This window comes from Talpa occidentalis, unplaced genomic scaffold (genome assembly GCF_014898055.3).
Source record: "Talpa occidentalis isolate TD23 unplaced genomic scaffold, MPIMG_talOcc4v2.1 talOcc4.16, whole genome shotgun sequence".
Classification (NCBI taxonomy): Eukaryota; Metazoa; Chordata; class Mammalia; order Eulipotyphla; family Talpidae; genus Talpa; species Talpa occidentalis.
The window spans coordinates 8,577,835-8,594,697 of NW_023601653.1; the positions used below are offsets into that span (position 1 = coordinate 8,577,835).

At 50.7% G+C, this 16,863-nt stretch overlaps 1 protein-coding gene across 2 annotated transcripts in view; it reads left to right on the forward strand.

The window, feature by feature from the left end:
* LARGE1 (LARGE xylosyl- and glucuronyltransferase 1) overlaps positions 1-16,863 on the forward strand; it is a 436,269-nt gene that overhangs the window by 383,132 nt on the left and 36,274 nt on the right. For both annotated transcript variants that reach the window (XM_054696078.1, XM_037513671.2), the window contains exon 10: positions 7,235-7,390. In XM_054696078.1, coding sequence (XP_054552053.1) covers positions 7,235-7,390 — 156 coding nt within the window. The remainder of the gene's footprint in view (positions 1-7,234; positions 7,391-16,863) is intronic.

The window sequence follows — 16,863 nt, forward strand, 5'->3', positions numbered from 1 at the left end:
GCAGCCGGGGATTGAACCGGCGCTGCAGAGGCTGTGGGCAGCTTCGCAACCCAGCGCTCAACCGCTGCGCCACCGGGGAGGCCCTCGCTCTACCAGTCTTGATCTTGACCACAGAAGGCTGGTAGTTGCTGCTATGTCCCTTTTACAGGTGTGGCTGTCTCCCTGGTGTTAGGCAGCGGAGTGTAGGTCTCCCAGCTGTTCTGGAGCTGGCACTGGCATGTGGGTCTGCCTGCTTGTCCCTCGTGGCTCGGCTAGGAAGGGGGCTGGTGAGAAAAAATTGGCCTTCTCCTTGAGATAACAAACAAGGGGAGAACAGAGGGAGCTTAAACTCCAAGAAAAAATGACAGGCTGTTTGGCCCATAGATGATGAAAAGGGAATATATTTCTCCATGGTAAAGTCCACATGAATAGACTTTTATAACTGATTTGCTGTAGATAGACAGAATGTCATCATTACAATTTCCATTCCTGAACCAAAGGGCAGCGGATGAATACTAACTACCTGCCAGGCACTATGGTGCTCAGAGAAGAATAATAAGTCATGCTCCATGCCAGCCCAGAATTCACATTTTAACACTGCCAGGTGCAGGCATGTAAATAAATAATTACAGGAGCATGCAGTGAGTTCTCTAATAGAGCTAAGTGTACGAATCTATGGAGTACTAAGGAAGGACCCAGCAACTGCCTCGCATGTTCTGTGAGGTTTGTAGATCAGCAAGGTGGAGACTTCTCCCTCATAGTCACAGGATGGCTGTCAGGGTTCCAGTCATCACATGTCTGTTCACAACAGAAAGTAGGCAGGGTGAGAGGAGAATGGCATGTTCCCTAAACTTTATATTAGGAAATGAAATACTTGCTTCCTCCATGAATTTGAGGGGCAGGGTAATTCTGGGTCCATGACCACCCCAAGCTGTAAGGGTATCTGGGAATTCAGAGAACAGGATCATCATGATTAGCTTAGATCTTAAATGAATCATGACCCATTCACAGGGTCTGGGGACATTGTAACTACAAATTGAATTGGTGTTCTGTTAAGAATGAAGAACAGGGTAGAAAAGAGAGACATACTTAGAGGCATCCTTCTGCTCCCAATAGTCGGGAAGATTTACAAAAGTGTAGTGGAAGGCCTCCCCTGGTGGTGCAGTGGTGAGCACTGGGCTGCGAAGCTGCCCTCAGCCTCTGCAGCGCTGGTTCGATCCCCAGCCACCGGCAAGGGTCCCACATGGCATGCAGACCTCTCCTGCCACGCCCGCTGCTCCCCTCAGCAGTGTATTTCGTCGGTCTGCCTGTTCTGCTCCCCGCTCTGGTTCTGGTGAATTCTCTCACCCTCCCGTGCTTCTGACTGTACCCAGTGCTTGTACAAATAAATCTTAAAAAAAAAAAAAAAGGTGCAGTGGAGGAACTTGAGGACAGAAGGCCCTGTTCTTTTTCAGCAGGCGTTTGTGCAGTCTCTGATTTCTTGGCACTTAGACACTAGGAATTATTTGTGTGAACCCTCTGGGTTCTGAGTATTCCAGGCGCCGGAGTGGTGATGGAGCTCTGCTCACCGCCCTGTTCCTGTAGATCTTGCTTTCTCCTGTGCCTTTGATGGGTGATAGAGTTTTCCGTTTCTCCTTTAATCACATTGACTTCCGCCATCTTCCCAGATGATGTTTAAGTTTCCTGGACAGTAATCAATTTCCGTCAATGCCTGGCTCACTGCAGGCTGACTCTCAAGTCTGCACAGATCCTCAGATGCTTCAGACCCAGCCAGACCGCACCCATGGGGCCCCCAACACCACAGCTTCCACAGTCCAGCCTGCATGCAACCTGCATGTTCCCCTCTCGGCCTCCTGCCCCTGGAGGTTCAGCCCCGAATCTGAAAGTCCCAAGTCACCCTGCAGCCCTTCTATCCCAGGGGTGGGTGGGACTCTGTGGAAAGGAAAGGCAGGTCCACTCATGATCCTATACTCGGTAATCTCACATTCATTTCTGAAAGCAGAGTCATTTCATAGGAGAAGAAGGACAGTTTCCTAATATCTCTGCCTGCTTGAGTTTGAATCCTAACTCTCTGCTTTCTCACTGTGAAACATGTGGCAATTTTCAGAACTATCCTCACCTGTAAGGTGGGACCGGAGACCATCACCACTGACCGTGTTAAATAAAGAATACCTGAGCTGTGACAGGTGAAGTCTTCAGAAACAGTGCCTGACAGCAAGCATCCAGTGTATGTTAGCTGCTAATAATAATATCTTCGCCTGTGCTGATGTGCCTTGGCAAGTGGCATCAGTTCTGATAGGTTTTCATCACGAGTCCTGTAGACCTATATGTACTTACCAGCTCCGTGCGAAAATCTATTTTGGGCACATTCTCCAGTCACTCCGTGTCATGTAGGAAAGTTTGTCAGTAAATGTCACCTACACTACAGCGTGCTGCCCCCCAGCCAGCAGCGATGGGTGAGTCTCCCCTCAAGGGACCAGGAAATGACACTTCTCAGCAGTCAGACAAGCACTGATAAAAATAATCAGTGATACTAATCCTGAGTGGGGTTCTCAGGCTGGTAAGTGGTTTAGTGGAAGCAACAGTAGCCCCGGAAGTTTGTCTCCACTTCCCACTCTGCCTTGTGACTCTGGGCAAGTCAGTGTTTCACCTTGGGCCTTGGTTTCTCTGTTTGTCAAGTGGTCCAACCCAAAGGCAGTCACTAGTAACCTCTCCTTAACATTTCTTTAAAAGCAATTACCATTCTTTGGTAGATTCCTAGGAGTGGAATTGCTGGGTCATATGGGAGCTCCATTTTTAGTAGGTTGAGGAATCTCTACACAGCTGTCCACAGTGGTTGGACCAGTTGGCATTCCTACCAGCAATGTAGGAGAGTTCCTTTTTCTCCACATCCTCGCCAACATTTGTTGTTGCCTGTTTTTTGGGTTTTGTTTTTTTTTAATATGTATCCTCACTAGTGTAAGGTGGTATCTCATGGTGGTTTTGATTTGCATTTCCCTGATTACAAGTGATGTTGAACATTTTTTCATATGCCCGTTGGCCATTTGCATTTCCTCTTTGGAGAAGTTTCTTTTTAGTTCTGCCCATTTTTTGACTATGTTGTTTGGGACAGGAAGAGGGATCAAAACAGGCGAGAGAAGAGCACAAGGAACTCTGGTGATAGTTCACGGGTGAATTGGTGGTGGGAATTTCACAGGGACTACACCTAAAAGGAGAGAGCATATAAGCATACATTGTACAAGAATGAACAATGATGTTATATATATATATATATTTATATTTAAAGATTTAAGATATATTTATATTTAAAGATTTAAGATATATATATATATTTATATTTAAAGATTATCTTTTAGGCAAGGAAAAAAAAACCACTTATCATACTTGTCATTTAAAATGCATGGTTATGTAATGCCTGCCTCTCCCTCTTAGTCGTAAGTTCCTGAGAAAGGGAGTTCTGCTCTCTTATGTCCATCTCCGCGCTCACAGCCCATCAGAGCCTGGCTCATCTTTGGCAATCATTTGACATGGTAGAAAGAAAAAGCTTTGGTTGCTTAATGAGCCAGTCTGAGCCTCAGGGTTATTGTCTGTAAAACAGAGACAATAATAAGAACAACCTTCCCAGGTTGTTTTGAGGACTGAACGTGAGCAGGCATTTGCGTGAGCCCACAGGTCAGCCCTGGCTAATGTCTAATGTAGAAAGGGTACTAGATCAGTGATTTATTTCTCCAGAGTCTAGCACAGGAGAATGGAGTGTTCTATGTTCTCATGATTAAAGCCCAGTGAAAAGGTAAATTCATACAATCATCATCTTTAAGTGTGCTTATCTACAGAGGGTAGCCGGATTGCAGTTTACCAAATCCCATTCACCTGCCAGTGACTCCCCCCGCCCCCCGCCCACACACACACCTTCCTCTACATTCCTTTAATCCTTGCTGCTGTTTCTGCACACCAGCATTTGCTGTAGATGATACACTAATCCAGATGTGGGCAGACACGGCAGACTGAGGCGTGGTGGGGTAGGTAATGGCCCAAGTTGGGTGGACGCAAGAGACCTGTGTCCTCGTCCCAGCCCTGACCTGGCCCAAACCCACCATGTGATCGCAGGCAAAGCACTTCTCTGTAAACCTCTCCCCATCCGTAGATGCTCAGCGCATGGACATGGGCACAATGGCAACGAGGAACCAGGTTGAGGGTTGAGAACTGGCTTTGTGTCTCGGCATTGCAACTTACCAGCCATGAGATGTGCAAGTCATCTCTGAGAAATGGACAGTGGGACTAAATGGGCGAGAGTGTCTCCAAAGGGCCTGACAGATTTGTGCGTGCTACAGTAAAGATTTGTTTGTCTGGGGGCCCACAGGCCAGCCCTTATTTTCACTTGGTTGAAATTTCTCCCTATTGGGGAAGTCCAAGTTTCCTGAGTCAGATGCACATCCTTCAGCCTTCCTGCTGGCTCAGCGCTTGGCAGGCACCAGATTCCTTTGTAGCAAAGACGTGATCCCCACTGGGAGTGAGTGACACCAGCTCGCATGCAATTATTTTAATGCGTGGCCTGGGACCTTCTCGGGCTCAGGTTGGTTGTCTTCTTAGGGGAGTCTTCCGTCTCGCCCCCTTCAAAAGGCACAGGAAGGGAACTGCATACTGCACATTCATTCTTCCCCTGAAATGCAGGTGCGGCCAGGTGACTTCACCCCAAGCAGGGTCTGCTGACCCTTTCTGCATGCTCCTGAATGCTAAATACCTGCTCCCTTACTGAACGCTGCTGTGGATCATGCTGGCAAGCGGGAGGAGGTGGGAGAACGCTAGCAGTGCAGGCTGCTGCTCCCATCTTTGAATGGGGAAGAGAACCCACATAGGTGGAGTCACCCTGACATGCAGGCACTATGCTCAGCATTTGTGTAGCCCTCTTTGTCACTCTGGAAGTTGAGGAGCCCCTCATTCCCACTTTGCACATCAGGAAACTGAGAGCCCCCCCCCCCAAAAAAAAAAAAACAGAAGCAGGTTGCCCAAGGAACACACCTTGAGTTAGGAGCAGAGCTGGGATTCAAGTCTAAACTGGTCTGATGCCCCGGTTCTTGCTCTGCTGTTGAGCCATCACTGATTACTGGAGGGCAGAGCATGTGACTGGGACTGTGTCAGTTTGCTGTCCTTTGTGGCACCCTAAGAGAGGCACTTGGCCTTGTAGAGGTTACCCAGACAACTTCAAGGTCTGTTGATGCCGTGCAGCAAACCTGAGAGAGGAATGAGGTTAGATGGATTTTCTAGACCTCTCTCTGCACAGCAGGTGCCCGGCCCTCTACAGGTGCCCCAACAGGGGAAGGACTGACCCCTGATGCCCACTGCCTCCTCCTCAGATAGGCTGTTTCTCTGCCTGGCAGAGGAGAGGCTGAGGGGAGAGGGAAACTATAGGGAAGATGCATCTTGTCTACTCTGTGTGATGACAAAGCATGAAAAGGGGTTTTGGTCTTTTTTTTGTGCCTGTCATCTCTTGTTCTCTGTGTAGTGGATGCAAACATAAGTTCTGGAATCCAATTTATTCAAGCTCATGTTGAACCCCAGCTTCGACACTCACCAGCTGTGTGGCCTTGGGCAGGTTACTTCTCCAAGGGTTCTTCATCTTGAAAATTGCTTTCCTGGCCAGAGTCGTGGTGAAGATTCAGGAAGGCAGCGTGTAAAACCGATGGTGAAGTGTCTTCCTTAGCCGAGCTTCCAGCCAAGGGCGTGAGCAGCGCTGCTGGAGAGGACAGTGGACTTGCCTCTGGTGTCCCTGGTGCCACCCCACATCTTTTCCATCAGCGTCTCTGTAACCAGAGTCATCTTCCTTAAGCCCAGAGTCAGCCATACCCCTCCTTAAAAACCTCCAGTGAGGTCATCTGAGTTCCGCAGGTGGTCCCGTCCCCCCAGGACAGCAGACCCCCAGCTGTCCTCTGCAGCCACATCTCCTGCCCACCCCACCCAGGCTCCATGTGTGCCCCTGTCCCCTCTGCACCATGCCCTGTCTCCCCAGGGATCTCCTGTCCATCTTCAAGTCCCTGCACAGGGCCTCCTGTGATGCTTCTCTGAGTGTTTCTTCTTCATCCTCCCTCCATTGTTTCACCCTAATTACTATTTACGGACACATCCCTCCACCCCCAGCATTTATGGACGTTCATCCTGGGCCAGGTACTGCTCACCTGCTCTACTTGTACCTACATGCCCTGCTGTGCTGCACTTGGCTTTAGTGTGCTTTGCAGCTACTGCATTTTTTACAAATTGAAGGTTAATGGCAGCAGGTCTGTTCGCGCCATCTTTTTTGTATCAGCATCAGATGATGGCCAGCATTTTTAACAATAAAAGTATTATTTAATTAAGTTTGTACATTTTTTTTTAGATACAATGCTGTCGCTTATTTAAGAGATGACAGTGGTGTGTAAACTTACATGCACTGGGAGTCAGTACACTTGTGTGACTCACTCTGTTGTCATGTCTCCATATGGCTGACGTCTGTGCCCACAACGTGGTGGAGGGGGCTGTAACTGGTGGGTTTCTCACCGCATCTCTAAGAGGCAGTGGATCCATAAGCTCTGGCAGAACCCTGTGCATGATTCCAGAAGAGAATTTAACCTTTAAAAATGGTAACTAGACATCAAGTATTTACTTGGTAACTAAAAAAGCAAAAATAGAAAGTTGAGGGAAACAGTTACCACCCTGAGAGCTGAAGGAGCAGCAGGAATAGCTGGGAATTATCCCATGTGGGTGGGGCAGGAACTCAGACCTGGGGTGGGGTCAGTAGGTAACTCCAGGGTGAGCAGACCCTGGCCAGGAGGACATCGACATTGCTTCTGAGTGTCGGAAAAGCCACAAAATGAATTTAGTTGTTGCTGGTGGCCAGCGTGTGGCTAGATGCCATCTGTCCCACTGGCAGTGCAGGGTGCAGGATAAACCTGAAAAAGCAAAAATGGGGTCTTCCTGCCTCAGTGTCTCACAGGTCCACCTGGCCACTCTGCTGCACCCCTAATTCCTAGCAGTCCTCCATGCAGGAAGTTGAGTTGAGGCATGCTGGGACTTGTAGTCCTCCATGCCTGAGCTCTTGCTGGCTTGGAGATGGGGGTGGAGTCTGTTCAGGACATCACTCACAGACTCCCAATTTCCTCCTAACGGCTCCATTAACAGCCCCTCATGCTGAATCAATGAATGAGCCCCCAAGCCAGTACCAAACCCGGCTTGTGGTAAACATGAGGTCCCCCTGCCTGACTGCCTCTCTCTCACCCAACAGGTCATTCACTGGAACTCCCCCAAAAAACTTCGGGTGAAGAACAAGCATGTGGAGTTTTTCCGCAACCTCTACCTGACCTTCCTGGAGTATGATGGCAACCTCCTGAGGCGGGAACTGTTCGGCTGCCCCAGTGAAGCTGATGTCAACAGTGAAAATGTAAGTGGCTCGCGGGGGGCGGCAGCTCTGCCAAGGACCTGAGCGTGCTGGACGCCGGGCCACGTGCAGGGCTGACCGAGAAGCACAAGAGACATCCCTGCCTGGGGGTTTGCTACCTGGTGCGCAGGTCGGCAGGTACTTCCATGATCATCACGGAGCGGGCAGAGGGGCTTGGACCAGGTGAGTCAGAAGTGAGTTTCCAAGCAGGGGAATCAGAATGAGCAAAAGCACCAGGGAAACAACAGGTAAAAAGTGTCTCTCCACAGCCAAGACATTCTGGGTCTTTGTGGACATAGAGCCCACACAGGAAACCCTGGATCCAGGATGATCAGTGCTAGAGGTGAAACAAAAGAGTTTCACAAATAACCTGGGCCTTCACGGATGAGCATGGGTGAAGATGGTGCCAGGTGAGCCATCAGTCACAGGCTTAGCTGACATCATCTGCTCTGTTTTCCCATATCTTCACTGTTGATATTTTTTTCATATGTTGTATCTCAGTTGCTGCTCATACAAGTCCTCTCCCTTCTGCTCACCCCCCATTAGAACTGAAAAAATTGAGGCACAGGGAGGTTAAGAGTTTGCCTAGAGTCACACAGCATCAAGGAGCAAAGCTGACATGACTAAGTTCTGAGGACCAGGATGTGGGAAGGCAGCAGAATGTAGCAGGGCACGGCACCTGGGTTCGGCTGTAATCCCTTCCTCTTACCATCTCAGGCAAGCTACCCATTCTCACTCCAAGTAGAGGAAGAAGCTGGTGCAAAGGCCCTGGGGCAGGATGGGTCTTGATGTGGGGAAGGGACAAATAGGTAGGAAGAGACCAGGAGTGGCTGAGCAGCACGTAGGCAGGAGTCAGATGGGAAGGAGGTTGTGTGCTGAGTTAGAGTGTCAGGGTTTTATTACTGTTACGGCTTATGTTATTACTCTGGGTGTCATGTGAATCTTTGGGGGGCCCAGTGACATGCAGGTGTCAGTGGAAGGTCTGCAGGCAGGTGCTCACCTGGCTCTGCTGGAGCATGGGGCTCGAGGCCACCCCTGCTGCCTGGTATCACCCTCCAGCTCCAGCTCTTCTCCCCATCACTGTCTCTGCTGTTCTCAGTTTCTGCCCTTTTTTAAAGCAAAGAGGACCAATAAGCACTTGAACTCCGTCACAGATTCTGGGAAGCACTTAGAGATTTTGACAAACACCATTCTTTGGTTTTCCTTCGGTTCTCTTTACTCAGATCCGTCTTGGTTGTCATCATCAATATCGAAGTGCCATTCGGCACTTTTCTGCAAACACTGAAGGAGAACTGTTCTCTTGCCGCTGTTATTTCCCCTCTGTAGAAGACGCTCAGATAAAAAAGCCTTGCAGGATGAAGTCCTCAGTCAATCATCCATGTCAGTGCGTTCCCGTGGGCTCTGCGCAATGTCTTGTGAAGTGGGACCCCTTTTATAAATGACAAGCCAGCCCTGCCTTCCCCTGGCGGGTCATCTGGGTGCAGAAGTCCCCAAGCACCCTTCTCAGAATCTGCGAGTGCCAGAGTGCAGGGCACTGGGGTCAGAGCTGGGGATGCCCCGCCCCAGCCTGCAACCAGCTTGCCACGTCACAGCTGTTAGAGATATCAGGGGGGTTGTCTGTCTGGATCTGGGGAGTCCATGAACAAGATGCAGCCTCCCCCCCCAGCACTTCCACGGCCACTGCCATCCCTAACACTCCTGCCCGAGCCTCGGCTCTGCCATCTGCCATCTGCCATCGTAACATCCCCTGTTTTCATTCCATCGCAGCCCTGGTCACTATTCAACAACTAGTCCTAATTTTTTCCCCAAATATAAGGTCAGAATGTAAGAGAACTGACTCAGAGACTTTGGACTGTCCCCTCTGAAGTCCCCTCCCCCTAACTTAGAAACAGGCACTTCATTAGTGAATGAACTGAAAAGCAAGCGAGCAGAATGAAGTTACCAGGGAAGGAAGAACAGACAGAGTTGAGAGGGGAAGAGACCTTGCTGGTAGCTTGTGTGCTAAAGCAGATAATAAGGTGTCTCGGGAGGGTCAGAGAATGAGACCTGCTTAGAGCAAGCCTGAACCCCATCGCCACCAAAGGGTTTCATCATGGTCAGATTTACATTCCAGAAAGAGCAGTCAACTCTGTGGCGACAAGCCCGGCGGCAGGGAGAGCATTAGAGATATTGCCACATCCCAGGCGAAAAGGGGACTCTGACCTTAGGTGGCAGTAGTGGGGTGGGGAGAACACATGAATTTTGTGGGTGCTAAGAACAGGGCGTAGGAGCAGCTGGCTCTCATAAATCAAGAGAGTGGGCCCCCGGGCCCTCCTTCCGCCAGGTTCCACCAGGCTGAGCCGGCCTGCTGGGGCAGGACTCGGGTAAGGAGAGTCTGTAACTTCGCACCCCTGGAAGGCATCTTTGGGTTCCATCCCCTGGTCCTTTGCAGCATGTCAAGTGTCACCTGCAAACACTAGCGAAAGGAAAGGGGAAGCTCTGGCACCTGGCCCAAACCCCTTGCTCCCAGCTTTGTGGGAGGAAGTCAGCAAAGCTGTGACAGTGCCGATGGTGATGGTCCCAAAGAATGAAGTCTTCATTGTACGGCCAGTCCAAGCTGGGAGAGGGCGCTTGCCACCATGGCAGTGACTAAGTCAAGACTGGTCCAAATAGTCTCCAGACATAGGGCTGCTGACCCTGGGGAGCAGTGCACTTGGAAGCCTGGTTCTCAAGGCATTTGTCTAGGGAGGGATGTAGTTAAGCAGGGCCTTGTTATCCAGTGTGACACATGCCGGGGTAGCAGTGGTGCTTTGAGGACACCAAGAATGGCACTTCACACGACTAGGGGAGAAGGTGCAGCCAGGAGGACTTCCTGGAGGAGGTGAGATTTGAGAGACAAATAGGGAGCAATGAGTGGGTATGGAGAGTGGATTTAGTGGGAGGAAGGGAGCAGCAGAGCTGCAGAGGCCAGAGGACTGACACAGGCAGATTCCAAGGAAGACACTGAGAACTCTAAAGGACTTGTGTTCATTTTTGCATTTGTGTTACTTCTTCGTGACAATAAGGTATGAGCATCTAGTAATCGCAGAGCACTTATTTAATAAACTCAGAGAAGCACATGAATGCTCTGAGCTTCTGGTTTGCCATCTACTAAGTGGGGGACAGTGAGGCTTTGTCATAGGGTGTCATGGGCAGTTTGTGATGTCACCAAAACTAGGTCTCAGAACCAGGCACGGTGCTTAGTGTCATGAGTTTGTTCACAAACCATAGTGCCTTACCCACCTGATCATAATGAGTTGCTCTAGAAATGGGTTTTGGGTTTTTCAGATTTCTTCCAGAAAGCCCTGGCAGAGAGAGGAAGCTGCAGAGCAGCCTAGAAACCCGTCTGTGAGGCATGTGTGGGGCTGTCACATTTGCTCAGGATCAAGCAGTCCCAGGAAGGTTTCCCACCAATTAGGAGACTGCAGGTAGGAAGCAGAGGCTGTTTGGCTGGCCTTGCTCCCAAAAGGAATAAATAAATAAGCACAGGAAGTCAGGGGAGTCATCTCTTTGGTGAGCAGAAGACCCCGGTTTAGAGTCTCTATTTGGGGCTTTTATTTTGGGATAATATGTTTTGGTTCCAGAGAGCAGGCTCGCACAGCGGTGTGGGACAACAGTAGCTGATGGCACGCAGGCACTGCTGTCCTCTGGTCCATCTGGGCATCTCTCTCTGGAACCAATAAGTTAATTTTTGTAATGCCATAAGCATTCAGTAGGCATGAGGTACCATTATTTGATTGGAGTCAGGACGGAGGCTAGAATTCTATACATTAGCATTTCTTTCCCTTTTCCTCAGCAGCCCAACCTCTCAAGCACATCCAAGAAACCCTGGGACTCCACAAAACACAGTTGGATAATCACAAATATCCTCCACCCCCTAATCCATGCAAAAATCCTCTACAGCATCCTCACAGGCTTGCATCTGGCCTCTGCTGGAATCCTCCCAAAGACAGGGAGCTCACCTCCTCCAACAGCTTGCTCCCCTGTTGGAAAGCTCCAGATGCTAACCCCACCTTCTTCGTGGTGAGCTGAAATCTTCTCTTCCGTAAGGAATCCATTCATCTGAGTCCTGTCTTTTGGAGCAACAAAAACTAAGGACACCCCCTGTGGTCCCTGACAGCCCGGCAGACAGTGTTGGATGTTTCCTTGCAGTGGGTTATTCCAAAGCTTGCAGCTGTCCCTAAGCTTTGTATTTACGTGTATCTCAGAGTGATGCTTCACCAGCAAGAGTGCCTTGTTCCACCCAAGGGAATTTTCCAGATCAGGGAAACTCACCTTTTTAAATGCGAGGCTATTAAAATATATGTTCTGACCAGCGTGGCTGGAAGTCTTGCTCGAGTCCATGTTGCTCCCTTTCGTGACCAAAGTATGCTCAACTCAGCCAACGAATCTCTGTGATTGAGGTTGCACTGAGTAGGCTGAGGGGGCAGGTGCCGGCCATGCGTTTCATCCTGGCAGGAAGTAGCCTCCGACTAGTTGTTGCTTATTCTGCAGTTTCCTCTCTGACAGCTGTCACTTTCAGCTCATCAGCTTCAGAACAGCCCTTTCTGGATTCACATCATAGCTCATCCTTCCCCCAGAACCCACAGAAAGAAAAACCCATGGTGTATAAGTCAGGAAGACCCAACAGTTTTTTTAAAAAAATCATCCATTATCATGTTGGAAGTTAAATTATAAGGATAGCGAATATCTAAGGAATAAAAGAGCCAACGGTGGCCCAAGACTGGACACCAATGTTTTTACTTTTAGGCAGAATCACAGGCCGGTAGACAATCTGCAGACTTCGTTTCCTTACCTGGTCTCTGTAGCAGGCGGCACTCACACTCATGGTTCCACTCTTCCCTCCTGGGCTCAGCCTCAATCCCAGTGGCCCCGTGGGACAGCCCACCAGGCAGCTGGAGGTGCCAACCTGCATGCCACCCTCCCAGCCCCTTCGGCAAGCCTGTGCTGCACCAGCACCTCTCTGCTTCTTCCTGCCTTTGACAACTGGAGATTTCCTGTAGCAAGAGAAAGGGAACACAACTTCAATCCTCACTGCAACCGAGGGAGGTAGGCGTGAGTCGCTGACAAGGAGACCAAGGCTAGAGCAGAGGGATCTTGCTCAGTGTAGTGCAGGCAGGCTGCAGGGGGAAGCCGGGGGTCTAACAGGCCTCCTGGCTCCCCGGGGCATCTTTCCTCTTGATGGGCTCTCTCGGGCATCATCTCATGGCCTCTTCCTCTCACAGCCGCCCTAGCACCACTCTCTGCCATGCACCATCCTCTGTGACGCTGCCCCTCTAGCCTCAGCCTTCAGGCTCAGGTGTGCCCGCTCGTGCATGCCCACACCACCCTCCAGGTGTCCACCATCAGGCATGCGTGCCTCGAGTCCATGCTTCCAAGCACCTCCTGCATTCAAGGCCACAGGTGAGAGCCACAGAGGCCGGGCCAAAGGCACAAAAGCCTGAGCATCACTTACCCTACACTCAGCCCTAGGCGATGGGTCACAATGGGAAGCCCGGTCTGCCGAGCTCTAACATGACAGACCAGGACCATGTGTCTCCCCCCAGGGACGGTAGCACCACATTTCAGAGCAGCGGGGTTGGTGACTACCAGTCGTTCGGCCATTTGCTCGGTGTGTTCACCAGTGCCTTGTTCCGACTTCCCTCACACCCTGCACAGAGCCAACATGATCTCCATTTTCTAGAGGAGGGAAGGGAGACTCAGAGAGCTCAGAACAGGCTGGTGGCAAAGCGGGAACCAGTGTCAATATTGACCCACCAGGGAGTGCTCTTTCTGCAAGTTAAAATTGCAACCCCTGCCCGGAGCCAGCACTCCCTCTGCCCGAGCCGGCACTCTCCCTGCCGCCTGGATTCCTTGCTTTACTTCCCTCGGTGGCCCTTATCACAATCAATGTATTAGATTCTTGCCTTATTTATTTGATTATGTCTCTCCCTCTCCTGCCCCCCTCCAGTGTGAGCTCTGTGCCTGCAGGGATTTTTATCTGTTTTGCACATCAGTTTATCTTCATGCCTCTGAAAGACTCCCTGGTATCTGCTATATGCTCAATAAGTTTTGTTGAACAAAATGACCTATCACAGATCCCTTTCTGGAAGCATTTGCGGTGCATTGGGAAGACTTGAAATCAGAAAACCTGACCACGGGACGGGGGGTGACTTTGGGTTCAGTGCCCTCTCCTGTTCCGTCTCCCCACCTGTCAGATGGTCAGACAACAAACCCACCCCAGGCTGTTGTGAACTGAAGGGTCATGGTGCACAGACAGCTGCAGGCCCAGAAAAGGTGTTTATAGTCTTGGCCAGAACACCTGCCCCGGACACCTTCCCTCCTCGCTGCTAAGAGGTCCCTGCCTCGCCCTGAAATTGGGGCTTCCCAGCTCAGCCCTCTCCTCCCGCAAAGGTGGCGGCTCTCTGTGGTGCCACATCCCCTAATATGAAGCCCAGGAAGAGGAAAGACAACAGCATCACCAGCGCTGCATTAGAAGTTAAAAATAAGACACATATAAACAGATTCTCAAACACTTTACAGCGTCGCTGGGCACAGCCATGCCAGGAGCAGATGGCTCTCTTGGAACAGCTGTGTCCTAGAGAAACCCCAGAGCAAAACCAGAATGTGTTAGTGCACTCACATGCGAGCCACATGTCACCCGCCCGTCCACACGGCAGGCAGGCCGAGCCCCAGGGCCGGCTGCAGCGGCCAGAGCCTGGAGGACCACGTGTTGGGGAAGAGGCGGGGAGGGGCTGAAGGAGGGACCCCAGGGCTGGTCCTCATGGCTGGCCGGCAACAGGGGCTTGCTTCCGCCCACCTCCAAGACAGACACCTTCCTCTAGAGGAGGGGAGACTCAGAGAACTCAGAACAGGCTGGTGGCAAAGCAGGAACCAGTGTCGATATTGACCCACCAAGGGGTTATTCTCTCTGCAAGTTAAAATTGCAACACCCACCCCTGGAACCCCTTGGTTCCAGTTGTGATCCCTCTCTTGCCACGTGCCTCCCCCTTCTATGCCTGTAAGCACAGAAGCCCCTTCCTGCCCTCCCCGCCCCGCCATGGGCTGAATCTCCCCCCCACCCAAGTAATCTCTCCTTGTGAGTGACGTCAGGGGCACCTCTGGAGCCAGGCTGCTTATTTAAAGCCATAATATTGCTAGCTATGGGGTTCCAGGCTCTTCGCGTCGCCCCTCTGTGCCCCACTTCCTTATCTGTAAAATGGGAATCACCAGTCCTACCTAGTAGGCTCCATGAGGGTGAAGAGGGTAAGACAGGTCAGAAGCTTAGGTCAGTGAGGTGCATGCCCCACACCTGTCTGTAGGACGATGACACCATTTTCAATGTTAACTTGTCCCCTTGCACCCCTGACTATATAAACATCTAAGTGCAGACCGTAGAGCTCATTTCCCATTCAGGCCTCGTCGTGTGTGGACCTGTGAGTTAAGGCTGTGACCGGGAAGGAGAAGAGCAGGTCTTTTCCTTTATTTCTTTGGTGCCCGCAGACTCTCCCAGAACCTTCACAGAACAGCTCAAAACCCCTGCCTCTGCCCTCCCTGAAAAGAATCCACATGGCTTGTGATTTGGTTTCCAGAGTAAAAAATATTTGGATTTCCTGGAACACTGTTGATTAATACACACAGCAGGCGGCCAGGGAGCCAGGAATCTCTCTCTACCTGTCTGTGCTTTAATGAAACTTCACTGTTTTATGGAAACCTCAGGGAAGAGCCCTGCAGTAGGCTTCAGGGTGGGTGTTTGCCCCCACTTTCTGGGCAAAGGCCCAGTGCCCAGTTTCCTCCTCTACCAGCAGAGGGTAATAAGAGCAGCCCTGCCTGTCTCGGACAGCTGCTGGGAGAAACAGAGTCATGGACGTGAGAGCCACTGCAAATTAAATTGAAAGTCCGAAGCAATATTCTAGACTGAGGGGAGACACCCCCCAGGTGTCTCCATCATCTGTGCCAAGGCACGGAAGGAGAGGTGTCACGGGAAGAAATGGGTGACCTCACAGACTCCTTACTTGGTGACTGTCCTCTGTCTTTGTCACTTACTGCCCTCAAGAGTTCTAGTGGGCATATTAGTTAAGGTGACAGTCATCAAATGGGCTCCACGTGCTGGAAGTATATTGCTCTCTCAGAGTCCAAATGAGTGCTCCTGATCGCCAGACGGCCTTTCTCAGGTTCAGGGACCCAGGCTCCTTCCATCTTGTGGCTCTGCTGTCTGTGGAGTCGTAGATTTCTGTACAGGATTCTCTTGTTCTGGCAAACAGCAGGGATTATGCATGAGCCAGCCTTAAAAATTGATACCTATAATGGCCAGAATCTGCCCACATTCTACTGACCAAAACTCAGTCCCACAGGTGCCCTTAGCTATGGGAAGGCTGCAACACAGCTCAGCTGTGCACCCAGGAAGAGGGGAGACCTTGAAGGAGAACATGATGAGCACAGTTCTCTGCCTGCGTGGAAGATGCACGCACTCAGTCCTCTACAGTCACAGAACCTCCAGAGTTGGATCTAGAAAGCCCGCCCCCCTCCCCCCGGGGTCTCCCTGGTGGCGCAAGGGGTTAAGCACCGCACTATGAAGCAATCCACAACCTCTGCAGCATGAGTTCAATCCCCGGCCGGCCAGGGAGCAACCAACATGGCACAGCAGATCTCTCCTGATTCGCCCGCTGCTCCCCTCAGCAGTGTATTTCAGTCAATCTGCCTGTTCTGCTCCCCACTCTGTCTCTGGTGAATCCTCTCACCCCCTGCATCTCTGGCCTATACCCCAGCTCTTGTATGCATAAATAAATAAATCTTTAAAAAAAAGTTAAAAAATTAGCCCCGCCCCACCCCAAAAAAGTAATGAGCAAGTCATTGTAGCGACTTGATTACCTACATGGGTTGAATCTCAGCTGCTCTGTTCACCAGTCATATGACCTTGAGTAAGTTCTCAACCCTCCAGATGACAAACATCATCTTCTATCCACAGGGTGTAGGGTCCCTAAGCCATGGAGACACTGTGGGTAGTAAATGAGAAAGTGCCTGCATAGCTCCCGACTGGCTAGCTGGCTAGTGAGCACAAGACCCTTGTGATGTTTCATGAAGCCCAAACTCCTGTCTCACTGTTGGGAGAAATGACTCGCTCAAGGTCACATAGAGAATGAGTGTCAGTGGGCTGCAGTGTCAGTTTCTAGTTCCTCTCTAACCTCTCTGTGGTTTTCCTGACTTTGAACAGAAACCCCTTAGATCAGCGCCCAGGGGCACACTTCAATCTGTCTGAATCCCAGACATGACCAGCCATCATCTCTGGCAGCTTAGAGGTCAATCTAGGCTGCTGTCCTTAAGGATGGGAAGAAATAAATGCAAACTGCTTGAAGGGCCATTTTCCCCCAAGTCCAGATCTCCCTGTGCCTCAGCTGGCTGCCCAAAGAAGCAATTTAGCAAATGCATTTGATTTCAGGAGAAATCTGTCTTTTGTTTCTATGACTTGCTTGTCAGGA